The 17,891-nt window shown below is 54.6% G+C and overlaps 2 protein-coding genes across 7 annotated transcripts in view; both read left to right on the top strand.

Moving 5' to 3' along the window:
- Window positions 1-17,891, top strand: part of TRIP4 (thyroid hormone receptor interactor 4) — a 51,837-nt gene that overhangs the window by 31,809 nt on the left and 2,137 nt on the right. For 2 of the 6 annotated variants that reach the window (XM_009469613.2, XM_087745519.1), the window contains one exon: window positions 1,823-2,059. In XM_009469613.2, coding sequence (XP_009467888.1) covers window positions 1,823-1,890 — 68 coding nt within the window. In that variant the 3' untranslated portion in view covers window positions 1,891-2,059. Of the gene's footprint in view, window positions 1-3; window positions 1,792-1,822; window positions 2,060-4,234; window positions 4,575-17,891 lie in introns of those variants that run through there. The other 4 variants (XR_015701717.1, XR_015701716.1, XM_087745512.1 and 1 more) reach the window with 4 other exon arrangements.
- ZNF609 (zinc finger protein 609) overlaps window positions 6,102-17,891 on the top strand; it is a 75,205-nt gene continuing 63,415 nt past the window's right edge. The window contains exon 1 of the mRNA XM_087745510.1: window positions 6,102-6,280. The gene's annotated coding sequence lies outside the window, so the exon portion shown is untranslated. The remainder of the gene's footprint in view (window positions 6,281-17,891) is intronic.

Here is a 17,891-nt window from a genome sequence, read left to right as displayed (position 1 = left end):
CAGGTTTGGTGCATTGAACTTCCCTCTCAAGCTCAGACAGGAGCAAGGCTGGCCCAAAACTCAAGCTGGAGGAGGAGGGCTGGTTTCAGGGAGGCTGGGTCGTCCTGGTGGGACATCCTGAGCAAAGCAGTTTTGTAACCTGCCTCTCCTGGGAAAAGCATTGTCGGACTCTTTGTTGAGCTTAAATTGAGAAGTTTTCTTGGTTTGAAGAGAAGGTGATGGTCTCTGGCTGGTTTGGAGTCATTTTCTCTGAACAAGCACCTGCTTCTCATGGCACACAGGCATTTACCAGCATTTTTTGGAGCAGTGGCCAAAGCGGGACTGGTTTGGAGTCTGGTGGATCTGGTCCCCACCAGGGGTGAGATCTGCTGTTGTGCTGTAGCTGGGCTGGAGCAGTGCAGCTCTCCTGGGCACTGCATGGGCTGTGCTTCACCCACAGGGTGACACTGGGCTTGATTCCCTGGAGGGACAATGCTGTGGGACCTGGATGAGGTGCCTGTCAGCTCCATCTCCATCCGTTTCACTGGGATGGGCTCTGTCTGTCCATCTCCGTGGGATCAAGCTCTGATCCCTTTGCTTCCCCTCCTGATGGTGTGACCATGGTGGCTGCCCATGTCCCTCCCGAGGGATGCAGGGGATGCTCCCCAGGGACTGGGGCCATCCTCCCCAGCTCACCACAGGCTCTGTGGTTTTTCCTGCTGGCTTCTACAATGCGGTGGAGCTGCATCCCTGCTCCTAGCTACAGATAGAGACGGGACGAGGCTGGCATTTGGAGGATGGGAAGAGTCAGGGGAGCAGGAGCAGGAGGGCGAGTTCCTAGGGAGACGTGGCATTAGGAGGTGACCGGTGCTGGCTGACGGCAAAGCCTCTCTGGGAGGCTGGCTCTTTGCCGTGCTGCCTTGCTTAAGGTCACCTTCCCTTTCTTCCTCTCCCTTTTGGAGGAGGGAGCTTTGTCTGGGAGAGTGGGAGCATCCTTGCTTTTTTATGGGCAGGGAGAGGGAGACAGGGACGCTCCTCCAAGGCAGTGCATCACCCTCCTGGCTTGCTCACCATGCCTGGCTTTTTTGGCTTCTTCTGCAGGATCTATCCAAATCCCATGTTTTGGTGTCCTGCTCCTCTCCCAGGTGGGAAAGCAGAGCTGGCAGCAAAGCCACTGAGGGCTGTGAAGGACAAGGAGAGGCAGCGTTTGCTCCAGGTCCCACCGCAGCAGCTGGCCACAGGCTCCTGGGCTCCCTGAGGTGCTCCCCAAAGTGCTCCCTGGTGGCAAAGACAGCAGGTCCCTCCCAGATGGTGGCCTCGGAGGCCACCAACCTGGCACTTGGAAGCACGGAGCAGTCGGTCCCCGTCACCTTCTGTGCCCCATTGCATTATCATCCCCAAGCTGGGGGTTTATTGTCCCCAAGCCCAGCTTTCTGCCATGCTGTGGAGAAACATGTCCCTGACATGGTGCTTGACGGTCCCCTATCTCCTTTGAGCATGTCGACACGCATCCTGCGTGCGAGTAAAGGGATCGGTTTCCCCCTGGTAGTGGCGGGCAAGTCCTGGATGTTAATTTACTCTCCTCGCTGAATTTCTCTCGCTCCAGCATCTCTTTGCTGCGTCAGACACGCTTGCCCCTGGCTCCCCGGTGTCGCGCCTGCAGAGGAAAGCCACGGCGGCTGGAAACGCCTGGCTCCTCAAGCACGATAATTGAATGTGACAGGAACACACTAACTAGGAGACCTCGCTGCCTCCAGCTGATTTGCATTGCAAAGAGCATTTAAAAATAAAGAGTGATGAGGGCTTGTTGTGTTTTTTTTTTTTTTTAATCCCCTTTTTACAGGGAAGCTGGATGCAAAGATCCATCAGGGAGCAAAGAAGGGGTTAATGAAGCAGAAAGCAATGGGGTGAACCGCTGGGGAGCAGCGCTGCATTCCCACGCAGCACCCGACTGCCACCGAAGGGTGCCAGGATGGTCCTTGACTCTGGAAAGCAGGTGCAAGACGGATCCAAGACCGCTTTTAGGTATTGCTTTATCCGTTGTATTCCAAAAGCATTAAAAGAGACATGTTTTCACCAAGCTCTCACCCAACAGCCCTGTGCTGCCCAGAAAGTCACACACTGCAGACAAGGGTGGGTGGGAGATGGAGCTTGGTGGGATGGGATTCAACCAAGTGCTGGCATCTCTGCATCTCCTGTGAGCGCCAGATCCCAGAACAGTGGCCAGGCCAGGTCCATTCATCTCGGCAGGCAGGAGATAGCTCCATCCTGGCTTTGGCAACGTCTCCCTCCCCAAAATGTGCCTCAAGGTCTTTTGGCCGGATGGGGTCAGACGCATCGCGGTGCCGGCCTCGCAGGAGAAGGGCGAGAAATGGGGGACGAGGGGGATGGCTCCCAACAGCTGGAGAGCCCAAGCCCTCTTGAGCGCGTGCTTGGGGATGCCGGGGACTCAGGGTGAGAGGTGGGCTCTGTTCCTGCTTGGAGGCTTTCCGCTCACAGGAGCGTGCCCTTTTAGCTCTTGGCATTGCCGGGAAGTGCCCAGCTTTACATCTCTCTCTCCCGATTTGTATCAAAGCAGCAGCCACCCTGCAAAAGCTGACCCCCCCTCTAGCAGCTGTGTGCATGAGTTAAAAACCCTCTCTGCCTTATGAATAAGATTAATTTCTCCTTTTTCTTTAATCCTTCATATTCAGCATCTCCCCACATTGCCGTGTCTGTGCTCATTATGCATTCGTGTTCACTGGGCTGTGAGCCTTTCATGCCACATTGCTCCAGGCTCTGCCTTGCCGTGGTCTAAGTGCTCCTCGTTCCCTGGAGCCCACCCTGCTCCGGAGGGGACCAAGCAGCCCCCGAGCACTGCCGGCATCCCTCCTCCTCCTCCTTGGGGACGTGGCAGGGAACAGAGCAGGGCTGCAGGCTCAGGTGCTTGGCGCAGTCACTGGTTGCAGGTTGTCTCAGCCCTCCGCCTCGGTTTCTGTCGCTACCCCATCAGAGAGGAGGAGGAGGAGGAGGGTGTGAAGCCTTCGCGCCAGCTGCCTGCCCACCGTGAAACTTGGCAGCTGGACACTGCAGTTCTGGTGTTTGCCCTGGGAGTCGTCTTCTGGCTCCTCTTTTAGAGGATCTCTGGGATGCTAGAGATGGTGGATCTGGATTCAACACCCACCCACGTCATTCCTCATTTGGAAAACCCTGGTGGGTGTTTCAGCTCTGAGTTGCCCGGGCTTGGCATGGAGGTTATGGTATGGGAGCTGCTGTTCGGCGTGGCAGAGGGTGATGGGCTTCTCCTGCTTCCTTCCTCCTCTGGCTGCGTCCCCCCATCCACCAGCCTGTCCCTGTCCCTCTTGTCCCACCAGTATGGTCCCAATCAGCTGTGCTGGGACTCCTGGTGACTTCCCTGCACGTTTCTCTTCTTGTATCATGGAGGTCCTTCTCTCTTGGGTGGATGTGCCTTGAGAGCGAGGGCAAATATGTGTGCTGCCCGTACGGGCGGAGCTGGAGGGCGACAGGGGGCTTGGGGTGGCATCCTGGGTCTTGGTGCCATGGGGAGAAGGAGGCAGGAGAGGACTTGGCCTTGGTGGCCAGGTGGGAGAGGCAGGGCATTGAGGTTACTTTGCCCGCTGCCTGCAGCTCCCTCGAGCATCTCTCCTAGAGGTGGAAGGGGTCAACCCTCGAGCAGCCAGCGTGAAGGCAGTGCTTGTGGGACGAAGGTGGGGGAGATGCTCTTCCAGGCAGAAGACGGGTGCATGGAGAAGGAGCATCTGGTTACATGGCGGACAATGTCTTTCACAAAACATCACTGATGTCTCTGCTGCCCTGCCCTGTGCCTCCCTGGCATGGCCTGGGGTGAGTGGGATGCTCGGGACACCAAGCACCCAGGGTGGGATGTGCTCAGCACCCAGGGGTTGCACCCAGGCTGGGCTCCACCTGCTGCAGCCCCGGGGTTTCCAGCTCCTGCTCCTTATCCCAGGAGCGCGGCAGCATCGGACAAGGCTGTGACACAGTGGGATCTTGTACCATCCCCATGGGACAAGGGGACTGTGGGGTTCATGTCCTGCCCATCACACCTCATGCCCGCCAAAATCCCTGTCACAGTGAACTGCTTCCCAGGATGAGTTGCCCACCCTGTACCTAAGCCACGCTTTTAATGCAAGCCTGCGATTTGGCTTTGTATTAAACCAGATCCATCTCCTGTGCCCACCTCCATGAGAGCAGCAGATGCTCTTTGTCACCTCCCTGTCCTTTGTATCCCTTACAGCTCACATCAGTATGTCACCTGAAGGTTTTGTCCCCAAGGATTTGACATTCTCCACCAGTTGCTGGGAAAATCCATTGAGTCCCGCAGGGCTGGCGGCTCCAGCGCTGGGGCTCCAGCAGCCCTGGGCAGGCCGGATCATGGGCGCCGCTCATGGTCACAGCAAAATGTGCCACTGGAGGGATGCTGAGATCGTTTCCAATGAAGCTGCGTTGCCTGGCAGTGTTTTTATTTTCCGCCTGTATTAATTGCATCATTTATGGTTTTGCCGGGAAACAAGCAGGCTGATGCACCGACCCATCCCTGGTTTGTTCTGCATTCCTGGCAGAAGCTGGTTTTCCCACTCTCAGGAGCATCCTTCCTGGTCCAGGATGTGCTGAAAATCAACACCAAATGCCCAGAATACCTTTTACCCAATCCTTTAAAAAATTTTGGTAAAAACTGACCTGAATTTGTTAATATAAATTGTCTTGGGGCCCACCAGCACTGGGTTTGTGCTGTGCGAGGACAGTTTCTCCTCTTCATCGTGATAAAGAAGAATTTATCCTCTTCATCTCTTTCAGGCTAAATGAACACTCTTCTCATCCCTCTTTTCGTACTGCTTTAAGCCTCTTCTGGCTCCTCTCCCACCTGCCCCAGCCCCCAAAGCCAGAGAAACGGGGTAATGGTCCCCAAAACCCAGCCTTTCACAGCGTCCTACCTCCTTTGCCAGGGTTTGGGTCTCACATTGTCCTCGTTTGGGGGCAAAAAGCATCAGAAGAAATCGGCGTCTCCTTCGGTGTCTTCCTGAAACTGTGCTGGAGGAGGAGACCCGCCATCCCCAGGCATGGTGGCACCTTTCTGGGCTGGGATGCCCCATGCTGGAGACCGGGTGGGTGGGTGGAGGTGGTGGTCCCTGCTCCATCACCTTTGCTGCAGGACCATATCCCGGCTCCGAGCTTGGTGCTGCCGGGTTGCCAGCTTGGATCGTGCACCCCATGTTCCATCGGCACAGCTTGCAGTGCTGGTTCACCGTGCTCAGGGCCAGCTGCTTCTGCGCTGGGCTGGTTTTGGGGTGTCCTGGAGGCAGGGCTGGGACACCCCCTGCTGAGATGAGCCAAAATTTCCTCACCGGCAGGCGCGGGGATGGCGCCGGGGCTTTGGGGTTGGGCGTGGAGGGTTTGGGGAACGTGCCACCTCCTGGGGACGAGGAAGGCTGGGGATCCGGGTGCTTTCGGGAAGGAAGATGCTCCATCTGCCCAGCACCAGAGACCCAGCTGGTGAGGAAAAATGACCGCGTGGGGCATGACATCGTGGGTTTTTGGGGTGGATGCGGGTACCGCAGGGCGCATCCTAGGTCGTGACCCCCTCCTGCCTGCTCCCGGCAGGTCTTTCTTTCTGAGCGGTACCTGCCTGAAACCCAGCCTGAGCAGTTCTGTGCTGGCTCAGTGAGCCAAATTGGCGGCCGCTGCTGATGCCGGTGCCTCCAAAAGCACAGCGGTCAGGGGACCGTGCCGGGCAGGGGGTCTCACACGACATGCCACAGAGCGTAAAACATCCCCAAAAATTTGCCACCCCGTCCCCTTTCCGAAGTGATACCGCGGCGGCTCCGGCTCCGCAGGGGAGAACGCACTCCGCTCCGGGGTTTGCTCCTGCGCCCCGGCTCCCGATGTCGATCCGGTCTCCGCGTTTTGCGGCCGCGGCTGCCGGGCCCTGGCGCCCCCTTTGTGCGCGCCGGTTTTTCCTCTCCGCTGGGGACCGCGCTCCCCGCCCTCCCGCTCTGAACTCCACCTTCCGGGTTTTGCGTCTCCCCCCCGCCGCCCCGCTCCGGCTGCCGGTCGGGATCCGGCTCCGGGCTGCCGCGTCCCCCGTCGAGCCGAGCGGAGCCGAGCGGAGCCGAACGCCCGCCCCGCCCCGCCCCGCCAGGCGGACACCGGCGCGGCCTGCGCGGCGCGGCCCACAGGCGCGGGCGGCATGGCGGCCCCGGCGGCCGGCCCCTAGCTGCCGTAGGAGCGGCCAGGCGGACCCATGGAGGAGACTTAGGGCCGCCCGGGAGGGGAGCGGAGCCGGGTGAGTGCGGGCCCGGCCCGGCCCGGCCCGGTCCCGGCGGCGTGTGTGTGTGTGTGTGTGTGTGTGTGTGTGTGTGTGTGTGTGTGTGTGGCGTCGGTTAGGGATCCCCCGCGGCCGTTGGGCCTGGCCCTGGCCCCCCCGCCGTGACCGTTGGGCCCGGGTCGTCGCCTCCCCCGCCACTGTTGTGGCCCGGGTTCTCCCCGCGGTGGCTGTTGGGGCCTTCTCCCGCGGCCGTTGCTGCCGGGACTCCCCCCTCGGCCCTTGAGCCCCTCCCCCCCCGCGGGTGTAGACCCCCTCCCGTGGCTGGGAACGTCCCTCCGTGACCGTTGGGCCGGAGGGGTGCGCACCCCCCCCCCCGCTGCGGGTCACCTTCTCCCGCGGCTGCGGTGCCGAGGGCCCGGCCCCCCCCCCCCCCCCCGCCGGGCTGGATGATGGGGGGCTCACCGGGGGCGCGGGGTGCGGGTCCCCCCAGCGTGTCCCACCGCCCCGCGGTGCGGGGGGGAGGCGTCGCGGAGCCCCCACGGCTGCGGGAGGCGGGGGGGGGATCCCCCTTGTGTGGGGTCACGGTCGGGGCTGGGGGACACACACGATGCGTCTGGGCCGTGGGGTGGGGGCAGGACGCAGGGATGCGGTTCCCGAGGGGACAGCGGTGTACCCGGGGGGGGTCTCCCCCCTTGACCCCCTGTGCCTGTGCAGGGAGGGTGTGGGGGACGTGGGGTTCCCCTGGGATGCTGCACCCCAGCCCTTTTGGGGTGCGGGGGGACATGCAGCCCCTCGTGGGGGGTTCTCGGCCCAAATCACGGCAGATTAGATTTTCCCAAAGGCATTTAGCGAGCACGAGTTTTCTGTGTGTGTTTGGGGGGGGCAAACACGGACAGCACATCTCCTCTGGCCCTCCTCAGCTGCACTTCGGAGAGGGCCCTTGGGGCTCCTGTGTGATGGTGACCCGGTGCCACAGGACACGAGCATTCGTCCTTCCAGCCCCCGCGCTACCTTTTCGGAGCCCCACTCGTGAGGGCCAGCATGTATGGGGCTGATCCCGGGGGGTGACACTGTGAGTGACAACGTGGCTGTGCCGGCAGCGAGGCGTCCTGCAAGGTCTGTGGGTTCCTCTTGCCATGAAGCTCTCCCATCCCTTATGTACACAGGGAAGGTCACAGGTTCAGGTCTGGTCTGCGAGACTTGGCTCCCCTCCATCTCCCAGAAGTCCTCTTTTTCTTTTTTTTTCTTTTTCCCCCCTTCTGGGAAGGCCCTTTCCCTTGCAGGAGGTGTTAGACACACACATTTTTTGTGGCACACACCGAAGAGCTCACAGGCCCTTCCCCCCCGCCCCCCGAAGAATTAAGGATGCCGGCATCGGGGCTGGCTTTCAGGCACTGGCGTGCGCAGGGGCAGCACGGGTGCTTGCAGCCTCCCTCGCCTGGACATCCTCAGGAAAGCCTATTTCCACGCTTTGTGCGATGACTCCAGCATCGGATTGTGCTGCACATTTCTAGCTCTTTGTTGGCAGTACACGGCTGCACATGCATGGCACTCAAAAAATCCAGTTAGCTTATTTTATTGATTAGCTCTTGACCAGAAATAATTTATAATTTTTTATTTTGAAGCCATTTCGGTCTCAAAACAAAAGTCTTTGCCCTTTTATGCCCTCGTTCATCCAGCAGCGGTTTCTCCTCTCACTGCATCCCTGCAGGGTAGAGCTCGCTGGAGAAGGGAGACGTGCGCAGCACCGGGAGTGCGGCCGTTTCGGTGGTGCAAAAGGACAAGGCTTTAATGTTTCACCTAAACTGGCCTCGCGTTCAGGACAAGGGCTGCGAGCCAGTTAGAGCCACCAGAGGAAATTAATTATCAAGCAAGTTATAATGATCTGTAATTGAGTATGGCCAGGACACTTTCTTTTTTTTTCTTTTTTTTCCAAGCTGGGTGCTTGGACTTGGTTTCCAGTGGAGGGTCTGTGTGTTTTGTGAGTCGCCATTAGGCTGCTCGTTAGCGAGAGGGGCTGGTGCGTGCATGTATATGCACGTAGGTGTCTCTTAATACACGTTATCCTATCACGGCGTCCTCTGCGCGTGCCAAAAATGGTGTTATTTTTTGGGGGGGAGAAGCTGCTGTGAATAAGGGATGTTTGTCTGTCTGTAGCCCCATGCCACAGGCTGGGTGGTAATCGCAGATAATCTCTCTCCCTCTCTGCAGTTGCAAGGTTGCAAAGTCCCCTTGCGCTCACTGCACCTGACTTGTTGGATGTTGGTGGGCACAGCATCTGCTTCTGCTGCCTCTAAAGTTTTTTCCCTTTAAATTGTTAGGCTAGCTGAAAGCATGCCTTTTTCAGGAGGAAGGGGTTTGCAAAGTCTAAAGGCGGTTGAGGGGTTCTCATTCTGTGTTGGAGCTACCTAACAGCTTGTGTATCTTTATTATGTATGAACAAGAAGGAAGGGCTAGAGTTCACTCTGGTTTATTCTCTTTGAGAACCGGGCCGCGTTGCATCGAAATTTGCCTCCGGATTATGTTTACGGTATCTTTTTAATTTTAATTGCATAAATTACAGAAAACCAGGAGCTGCCTCGTCTTTCTAGCACTTCCACGCGGGTGTCCCTACTGAACCAAAGTTGATGTCCGTGAGTTGTGTTGATGCCGTGACAGAGGTTGGAGACCAGTGTCTGGGATCACACTCCCGGGGCTGAGCTGCGATAGAAAGGCGATTGCGACCAGAGTCACGTGTTGTGCCCAACACAGTGATTTACTCAGTATTTCCTGGGTGTATGCTCCCTGAAAAGGGATCTTTCTCTGCTTGCTTGTGGAGGGAAGGGGAAGAGCTGGGTTGTACCACGTTGCTCTCGACCTTGGACAGGCTGGGAGCAGGGATGCACCTCGCTGCCATCCCACTGTGCCCCGCGCGGCAGGGCTCCAATTCAGATTAGGGCCTCTGGGCGCTGATGCAATACTAGTCCCAGATGTAATGCAATAAGCCTCTTTGTCCCCTTTATCCGGAGTATTATGTAAATAAGATGGTATTTATGGTCCCAGGTACCTTGTTTCAGGGATGTGTGACAGTGTGTGTGCGCAGCTCTGCCCTTTGAGTGTTGACGCTGCTGCTTCTGGACAGCTTCCCCGGCTGGAGGCAGGGCCCTGCTGGGGGCAGGCAGCAAGTGGGCAGATGCTTGCGGGGAGTGCATCATGTGCCGGCTTCGTACCGAAAGGAGGTGAGACCACAGGTGACCTTGGTGGGGCTGGGGACAGTTTAATGGGTTGGCTTGGGTGAGGAAGAGGTGCTGCTTGGTTTTGGGGAAGGCAAGAAAAAAAGATGTCACCAGGACATGGCTTCTTTTGCCATGCCATTGCATTGAAGATGCTCTTTCCTGCTAATGCGGATCAGTGCCTTGTGGTGTGACGTGGTTTCAGAAGAAAGAGTAAAGTTTTGCTCCAATGGTCGTATCGTAAAGAAAACAGGGGATGGATGGCTGCCTGTCTGGGAAACTTGCTCTGTGGCTCTAGTTGCTCTTGAGATTTCTTTTTTTGAATTTATATAATTTCTTTAAAGGAAACACCTATTTAACTTCTGGGTTTTCCAGATGAAACCAAGAAGTTGTTTTGCTTTTGCAGGTCAGTGTCCTTCACGTGCACAAAAATCACTGACATAGTTGCTTAAGCGTCAACTCAGATGTTGTGTGAGGGGGGGGGGTGTGTGTAGAGAGAGGGTATAAAAGGATATAAGTGCATTTTTGTGGATGAATAAGGATAATTTTAGGAGAATCTTGATATTTTGTATTTACACATTAAATTTCCTTGTTTATGGAGTAAGAAAAGAAACGAAAAGGATGTTGTCCCTTTATGCTGCTCCTTCCCCGAGCACATTGTGGACACAGAAAGGTTTTTTGGCATTGGATTTTCCCTCTGAGCCATTCCTGGGCCCGCTCGGCTGCCCTTCTGAGGACTGGAAGGATGGTATGTTTGTGCAGTGCTACATCCCATGTGACATCTTGTCTCTTTGTGTGGCTACGCCGATTTATTGATAAAAAAACAGGGCAGTTTGAGAATGATTTTAATAAATTTGCTGAGCTCGTTTGTGGTTTTGATTAAATAGAGCATTTCTGACTTGAGTGAGTCCAAAGATTTGGCTCGGAGTCATCCTGGTCCTTCTCTGGGAGAAAGGGTGGCTCCGGAGGAGTCTGCTTTGCGGCTTTTAAAGGAGTGAAAATGAGGTGTGTAATGACTTGGCCAACGTTAGCTGCCATGAATTCAGTTGAAGAGGTAGTGTCTTGCTGATCTCCAGGAGAATTACTGCTCCTTCCCCAAAGATTTAGTAGCTGGTGCCATGGTGAAGTTTCTTGTCCTGAAGATCTCCTGTTTATTTTTTTTGGGTTGCACATCTAATCTGTCCTTTCCCTCTGTACCTATTGCCAGAAGTAATTAAAAGTGAACTATTACTACCAAAATAAGCCAAGTGCACTCTGATGCATGGTTCTTGCTGTTTTTTATTGTAGTCCTTTACATGCTGGCTAATTCACAAAATTCGGCAATTTGCAACAGGTCATTAGTGTGAATTAGCAACTTTCTGATGTATATCATAGCCTTGCAAATGTGCTTTATTAATCTGTGAAATACACCTATTTATTAACCCTCCTGGGGAAAAAAAAAAGGGGGGATTTCTTGGCATGGTACTCACTGTGCTTGCATGTGCCCCTGTCTGCGTATGCCTTCTGTCCTCCTTTACTTTGCAGTCTGGTTGGTTTTTCCCAAAGTGTTCCCAGGCTGATGGCTTGACAGCAACAGAGATTACAGCTGCACGTACGGTCCTCTGCTGCAAATGAAGCTTTAGCTTGTGTAGCCAAGGTGCCCTAATTGGTTATTGAATGAAGGAAATTAAAGGCATTAATAGGTGAAGTGGTTAGGAGAACGGAGATGTACGTCCTCTTCTGAAGCCTGGGAAGCAGCCAAGGCTGCCTGTGTGCTCTTCTAAAATTAAAAATAAAGCCCAGAAGCTCTCCCTTCTCTGGGAGCAACCTGGGAGCAAGCAAGCGAGCGTCTGTCTGTCCTCTCCAAATTGTGCTGCTGCATACCCCTCCCCTGTTGAGGTGGGGCTGTGGCTGGGAGCCGCTGCTCAACTGACCATCACTCAGCTGGGATCACTCCAGTGGTCTTCCTTTGGGTGGAGAAGACAGAAATGAGATGTTGACTTTGGCACGGAGCCCTCCCTGCATCTGCCAGTGCAGCTGGTGGTTTCCCTTTCTGGCTGTACCTCTGTGGAGGGTGCCCCTCATTGGAAACCCATGTGGCTGCAACCATGGGGGCCCGAGCTTGGGACTGGGGCCACCATGGGGCTGGGGGACAGCAGGGATACCAGGGTGGCCTGGAGCGAGGCAAGGAGCCTTGCCACCTCCAAAGCCTATAAGGGAAGGGTACAAGTGGCCAGGTCAGAGGTGCCTGCTCTGTTCCCACCGATGCCTGGGAGCTCGGGCTGCTGCCAAAACTGTGGGTGCCTTTCTGCATCCTCCTGATGGCATTGGGCAAGCAGGGGGAAAAGGGTGAGCTCCTTTTTTTTTTGGCACTTACTCCAGCAGTTATTTATGCCCATTGGTTGTCTTTGGTCTTCGCCAGCTCTTCTTTCTTCCCATCTCTGTGACTGATGCTTTGGGGATCTTTCCTGGTCGCATTGATCTTGCTGCTTCCTCTCACTGCTGACTTTTTTAGGCTGCTGGCAATCTTCCAGCCTGCGTGGAACTTTATCTGAAACTTGTAAGCCTTTTTGGTTATTTTTACATGCTCTCTACCCCCTTCTAGGTTACGCGTGAGGACAGGCCACTGATTCAGATATCTTTAAGCCTCTTGTAAATCAGTTCGCTTCTGCGTTGGGGTTAGCAAGGGTGTAACCAGACTGGTTTTCAGTCTTCATGTCTGCTTCACTTTCCCGGTGGAAACCAGCTCTCTGGTTGAGGGACAATCAACCCCCAGGTTTGTCCCTATGGGAAGCATCACGAAGCAGAGCTTGGTGCCAGACAGATTTGCTAATATGTCCCATTTTGAGTGTTTAATGTTATTTTTGGCAACAGCCAGGAACAGTATGGCTAGCTGGGTTCAACAAAAATGGGCTTTGCGGTGGTAGGAGAGCACCGGGGCTGCGTCTGGTGCTGCCGGCAGCGCCTCTGATGAGCTGTAGCGTGCCAGCTTGTCTAGCTTAGACTCATCTGAAGCGGTTCCGAGTTAATCCTGGCTGGTTATTGCTCACAGCGTTGCTTTTTGCTTTTGCCACCATGTAGCTGCCAACGGTCTGTGTGTCAGCCTTCAACAGCCAAACCCCGCAGTGATGCCTCTCTGCTCCTGTGGCACTGCTCGTGCCTGCCAGGCACCAACTGGGTGCTGTGTGCCGGTGATGGCCTGACACCTACAGTAACACAGGGTGGCACGTGGGGATAGCGGGTTGAGCAGGGGGTGCTGGTTTTGGGTGAAGATGGGGCTGTGATTCTAGTTATTGTTAAACCATCGCATGCAGGTCTGGGTATGGCAATTACACGGTGGTGTCTTCCAGCATGCAGACACAACGGTGAGGGGTAAATCCCTCTTCTGCGTCTCTAATTCAGGATAGATCCAAGAGCTGAGCTTGCAGGAAGGAAGCTGCTTCTGTTTTACCCACCGAATGCTTTTTCTCCCATGCATCTGGGTTTTTCAATTCCTCATCCCCAGTACAGCTGAAAGTTAAGAGTGCTGGGCACCAGTTTGTGTTTATGGATGTGGATCTGAGTGCTGGGGTTGCTGAGAAAGCTGTTGTCCATTTTCAGCTGTCAGAGATTTTGAAGTCTGCAAGGTCATGCTTGCTGGAAGAAGTCTAGCCCGGCATTTTTGGACAAGCAGGCTATGGCCAGCCAGTGTCCAGAGGAAGAGCCAAGCCTGAGCCTTGCTGCTACCTGCTCATCTCTGCACTGGAGGCAGAGGCTTGGGAAGAGGACGTGCCTTGCATAGGATGGTGCTGTGGGAGTCGTAACGAAGTGCTGGCACGGCTCTCATCTGCCCTAGCTGTGCTTGATGCTCCTCTAGTCCATGCTGCTGCTTTATCCCACTGCTGTGACCCTTCCTGCAAACCTGGCTGCTGCCCGGCAGGAGGTCTGTCAGCTCTCCGTGGGAGGGCTGTGCATGCGGGCAAGTGGCTGGACTTAAAGGGTGGCTACAAAGAGGATGGAGGCTTTCTCTTCCACATGGAGAAGTCAAGGGGCAATGGATACAAGTTGCACTGGGAGAGGTTTCATCTCAATGTAAGAAATTCTTTACAGTGAGAAAAATCGTTCACTGCAACAACCTTCTCAGGGACATGGTAGAGTCCACATTGCTGGAGGTTTTCAAGATGCAAATGGACAAAGTGGTAGATAATCTCATCTGGGCTCCCTTTCCCATGAAAGGTTGGACCAGGTGACCTTTTGAGGTCCCTTCCAACCTGGGCTGCTCTACAGTTCTATGACTTGAGTCGTGTTGACACATAAGTTCTGGCTTCTGTGTAATGATGGTGCTTGCTCAGCTTCCCACTGGAGAAGTGACTCCAGCAGCGCGATTCAGCAGAGAGCAAGCGGGAGTACAGAGAAGGTGGCATTTGCCTGCTGTCCTTCACGGGAATGAAATGAAGTGATGTTTGGTGCCTTCGTGTGGGTCTGTAGGTACTGATGTGCCTTCCGCTTGAGCTGAGGATCTTGAGTGATGTTTCTCTCACTGTTAGTTTTCTTGAAATATGAAGCTCTGGACTTCACTGTGTGTTGGCAGAGGAAATCTGAGTCGTGTTTTATTCAGTATAGTAGCTTGAAAAAAATGCCAGGGTTGAGAGACATCAAAAACAAATAATTGTAAATCTGAAGAACTGCAGGCTCTTGAGGCACGAACAAATGACAAATTGGGACTTTGGTGTTGACGCTTCCAAGAGCGATGGGAGGATTAAAGAGGAACTTGTTCCAGTTTTCCTGATTTTCTGATATAAAGGAAGGCCTGAAATGTTTCCTCTTTTTAATTTTCCCCTTTTTTGCATACCTCACGTATTGGTGATGTTGCCGCTGGTTGTGTTTGGCTTGTTGGGAGTTGAGGGTAGTAACGGGGTCTGCTGAGGGCGGCTTTGCTGTCGAGCCCTGTTCAAGAACATTGGGTTTTTCAGCCCTAGATCGAGTTTCTGCTCAACACCTGTTCAGCATTGGTGATAAAGAAGTGTCAGTAAGAAGGAAATGCTGAGTTTTACCTAATCTGGTGAAGTGTTTTCTTCAAACACAGTCAGGTTGAGTTCTGGCACCATCTGCCCTTATCTTTTATCTACAGTTTTGCTGGACATCTTTGTGTACTGTAGTCTTGCTGAGTGTTGCTGTAAAGGTCATGTTTTAAGGTCATGAGCGGATGGGGGCGGGCATGAGGTTGAATTTTGATCTGAGCTGCATCTTTTTACTGATGATGAATGTGAAGTTGATGCTGGAGTGTGTATTTAGTAGCAGGTGGGTATTGTGGCTGGTAAATCTCTTGAGCTTTGCTCCAGGTAGAGTGATTGCCTGGTCACCCCTATGACAAAGAGGTCTTTGCTAACCTCTCCCATCTTCCTCCGTCTCCAGCCTCTTCCAGTGACCTCATGTGTCCTGCTTTTGTAATGCCTGGACTCAAATATTTCAGGCTTTTCTCAAGAATGCCAACAAATGACTCATGACTCAAGCGCTGCCCTGTGTCAGGTTCATCTCCAGTATCAAGGCTCAGCCTCCGGAAACTTGGAGTCCCGGCATAAGTTTCTCGACATCTCTCCAGGCACTCTGGTTGCAGTGCATGCTGGAAGATGTAGTCTTGGTGGGGTGCACCTCCATATTAAAAAAAGAAGGGTGGCTCCATTTTATTCAAATTGGGTTCAGCCTTCTCCCTCCTGGCAGCTCTCCAGCACCGTCCCACTCGGCCCCGAGAGCCACCGAAGTTCTCCCAGCGCCTTGTGTGAGCGAGGAGGCGGGAGCGCAGCTCCTCCATTCAAAATCTTGCTTAATTCCACACTGAACAGCTTGTTTTGAAGCCCTGTGCTTCAGCGTGTTTTGCAACAGCTCGGACTCCCGCCGGGTGAAGGCGATTGAGGGATCCTGCCCCCGTTGGGTGACAGTTCTGGAGGGTGTCATGGTAAATCTCCTTTGTCCGCTATGGCTTGACTGATGTATGGGGGAGAGCAAACCCTCCTCCCCTGCGTGATTTCTTGAGCTGAAAGCAGCAAGTGAGTGAGGAAGCTCCTTTGTGCAGATTTCTCCGTCTCCTCTTGTGTGTGCCAGCTGGCTCGCATTCAACATTTCTCTTTTTTCTCTTTTTTTTTTTTTTTTTTCTTCTCCCCCATCTCTAGAGAGAGGGGGTGGGGAGAGAGGGGAACATCTTAAAAAGAAATCTGCAGAAAAGACATGGGAGTTACTTAACAAAAATCCAACCCAAACAAGCCCAGCTGGGGGATTACAAATGCAGTGGTAGGAGCTGAGCAGGGAGCAAGCGCTGCAGCTCAGGAAAGGCAGGCATGTTCCCCCCCCCCCCCCCCCGCCCCGAGTTTCTTTAGTCGTAAAAGGAAACAAAAAGGGATCTTGTGCGGAGGCAGCGTATGGGGAGAGCTGCCGGCTGGCTGCCAGCGGCGAGAGGAAGGGCCTCGGCACTGCGGCCCCTTGTGCCGCTGCCTCGGCAGAGCAGGGCCATGGGCTCATGGGGAGCCCTTCGGGGTCTCAGCAAGTGGTGGTGGCCAGCATCTCTTCCATGGATGCTTTCCTCTGGCTGCTGGCGATGCCTTTGCCTCCCCCTGGGAGGGAGCGGAGGGGTCTGTTTGCTCTCCAGGGTTGCTCCTGGCCGTGGCAAGCATCTTGCTGAAACCCTCTGCTCCCTACCTTGTGCCCCGCTGGAGGAAACGCTGCGTTGTGGAGATTTTTTTTTTTTTTTCCCCCCTCCCATCATCTTTGCCACTCCTTCTTGCGGGCATTCCTGAAAGTTAATCAGGGTGAAAATTGCAGTCAGTCATGTCTGGAAGCCACCAGAGGCTGATCCTGGAGCGCTGCAGGCTGGAGCACATGGGTATGAGACAGTCTTCCTACGTGTGGGCTGGTTGTTGCCAGGAGAAGTGCTTTCTCCTGCATCTCGCCACCCTTGGGCATTCAGTCCTTCCCCGCTTTGGTGTTTCGGCCTCCAGTAACCGGTAGAGAAAGCCTGAGTGGCGTGGGCTCGACGGGTTTGCTGCTGAGCATCCTGCGCGTGTTTTAGCACAAAGAGCCCGGGGCTCATGTGGCTTCCTCGCTCCCTTTTTGAAGGCGAGCTATTCTGTTTGAATAGCTTTCTCTAGGCGTGTTTGCAGATTCGAAAGTGAACTTTCAGGTTTGTCTCTTGGTTGGCTCCATCCCAGCTCGTAGATGTGGATTGTAGAGGTCTCAGCACCTAATGGAGCTGCATTATTCATGTCTGGTGCTGTGTGTGCACAGCATTCCCAAGCAGAAAGCTGTCTCCTTGTAGGATCTGCACTCCAGGACTGCTCTTAAAATGGTTTGTTGGCAGGTCTCCAGGCCAACAAGTGAGCACATGCTTTTCATGTTGTGCGGGGATCAATCCCATGATGGCAGGATGTAAGGGGAAGGACACGTTTATAGCTGAATCAATCTCCTCGGTCTGTTTTCTGAGATGCTGTGATTTGTGGCAGCATTACTCCCCACCCCGGCAGGAGAGCAGGGAGGATCTAGATAGCACCCAGTGTTTATCCAGCTTGGGAAAACCAGGTGGTGGGAAAGGGGCCACCTCCTCTGGACTGTGGGCTGCGGTAGCCAGGGGTTCCCGTCCACCCAAAATAGCAATGGCGTGGCAGGTTGGGGGTCCCTGGGGGTCTTGCTTGGGAAAGGGACCCAAAACGCTCCTCTGGCTGTGGAGGTTGAGCCTGCGAGGCTGGCTCTTTAGAGAAGAGAAATTGGGAATCAGGATGGGAATTTCAGAGAGGGGGTGTTTGAGCTGCGGGAAAGGCTTTAGAGCCATGTGCAATGGACGACGTTCAGGGGATCCCCCCTGGATCACGTACCAGAGTCTTAGCCTTCAGCCCTGGGCTGGAAAGGGCCGATCCCTGCCCCAGTCCCTCTTCCCGTGGTGGCACATCTTGCGCTCCCTGCCCTGCTCTCGGCACGACGTGCCTTTCCTCCGCTCTTGCAAATCCAGCCTGTTCTTGTCTGTCCTGTTTGTGGTTCACTTCCCTCCGCATTAGCAGAGCTCGGGCTCCCTCGACACCTCCTCCGTAGGGTGAACGTTTTTTCCTCCTTGTGTTTTCTAACCCTTTGATTGTTCCTGGCTCTCTAATCGCCAGGGATTCAGCGGACTTCTGGGCTCCTTCTTCCTTTTGTTGTGGTAGGAATTGGCAAACGCTGCTGCTGTTTGCATAGTTTCAGACCAAAGTCCTGCTCATCTGCTCTCCTTATTTCATATATATAAATAATATTTATGTATGTGTGTGTGTGCATGTATATATGCACACTTAAAACAGCAAGACGAGCTCCCTGGTGTGAGCTGAGAGCCGGCCAAGCTGGCATCGTGGAGGTGTTGCGTGGAGCAGGCGATGCTGTGCCTGTCGCAATACAACCCTTTGGATTGTCCATCGCCTTCCTGTGACTGAGAGGCCAGATCC

Source organism: Nipponia nippon, unplaced genomic scaffold (genome assembly GCF_047370975.1).
Source record: "Nipponia nippon isolate SJK-2023a ecotype South Korea unplaced genomic scaffold, ASM4737097v1 scaffold_9, whole genome shotgun sequence".
NCBI classification, from domain to species: domain Eukaryota; kingdom Metazoa; phylum Chordata; class Aves; order Pelecaniformes; family Threskiornithidae; genus Nipponia; species Nipponia nippon.
The sequence above is the reverse complement of the archived record's forward strand: the minus strand, read 5'-3'. Positions and strand labels throughout refer to the sequence as shown.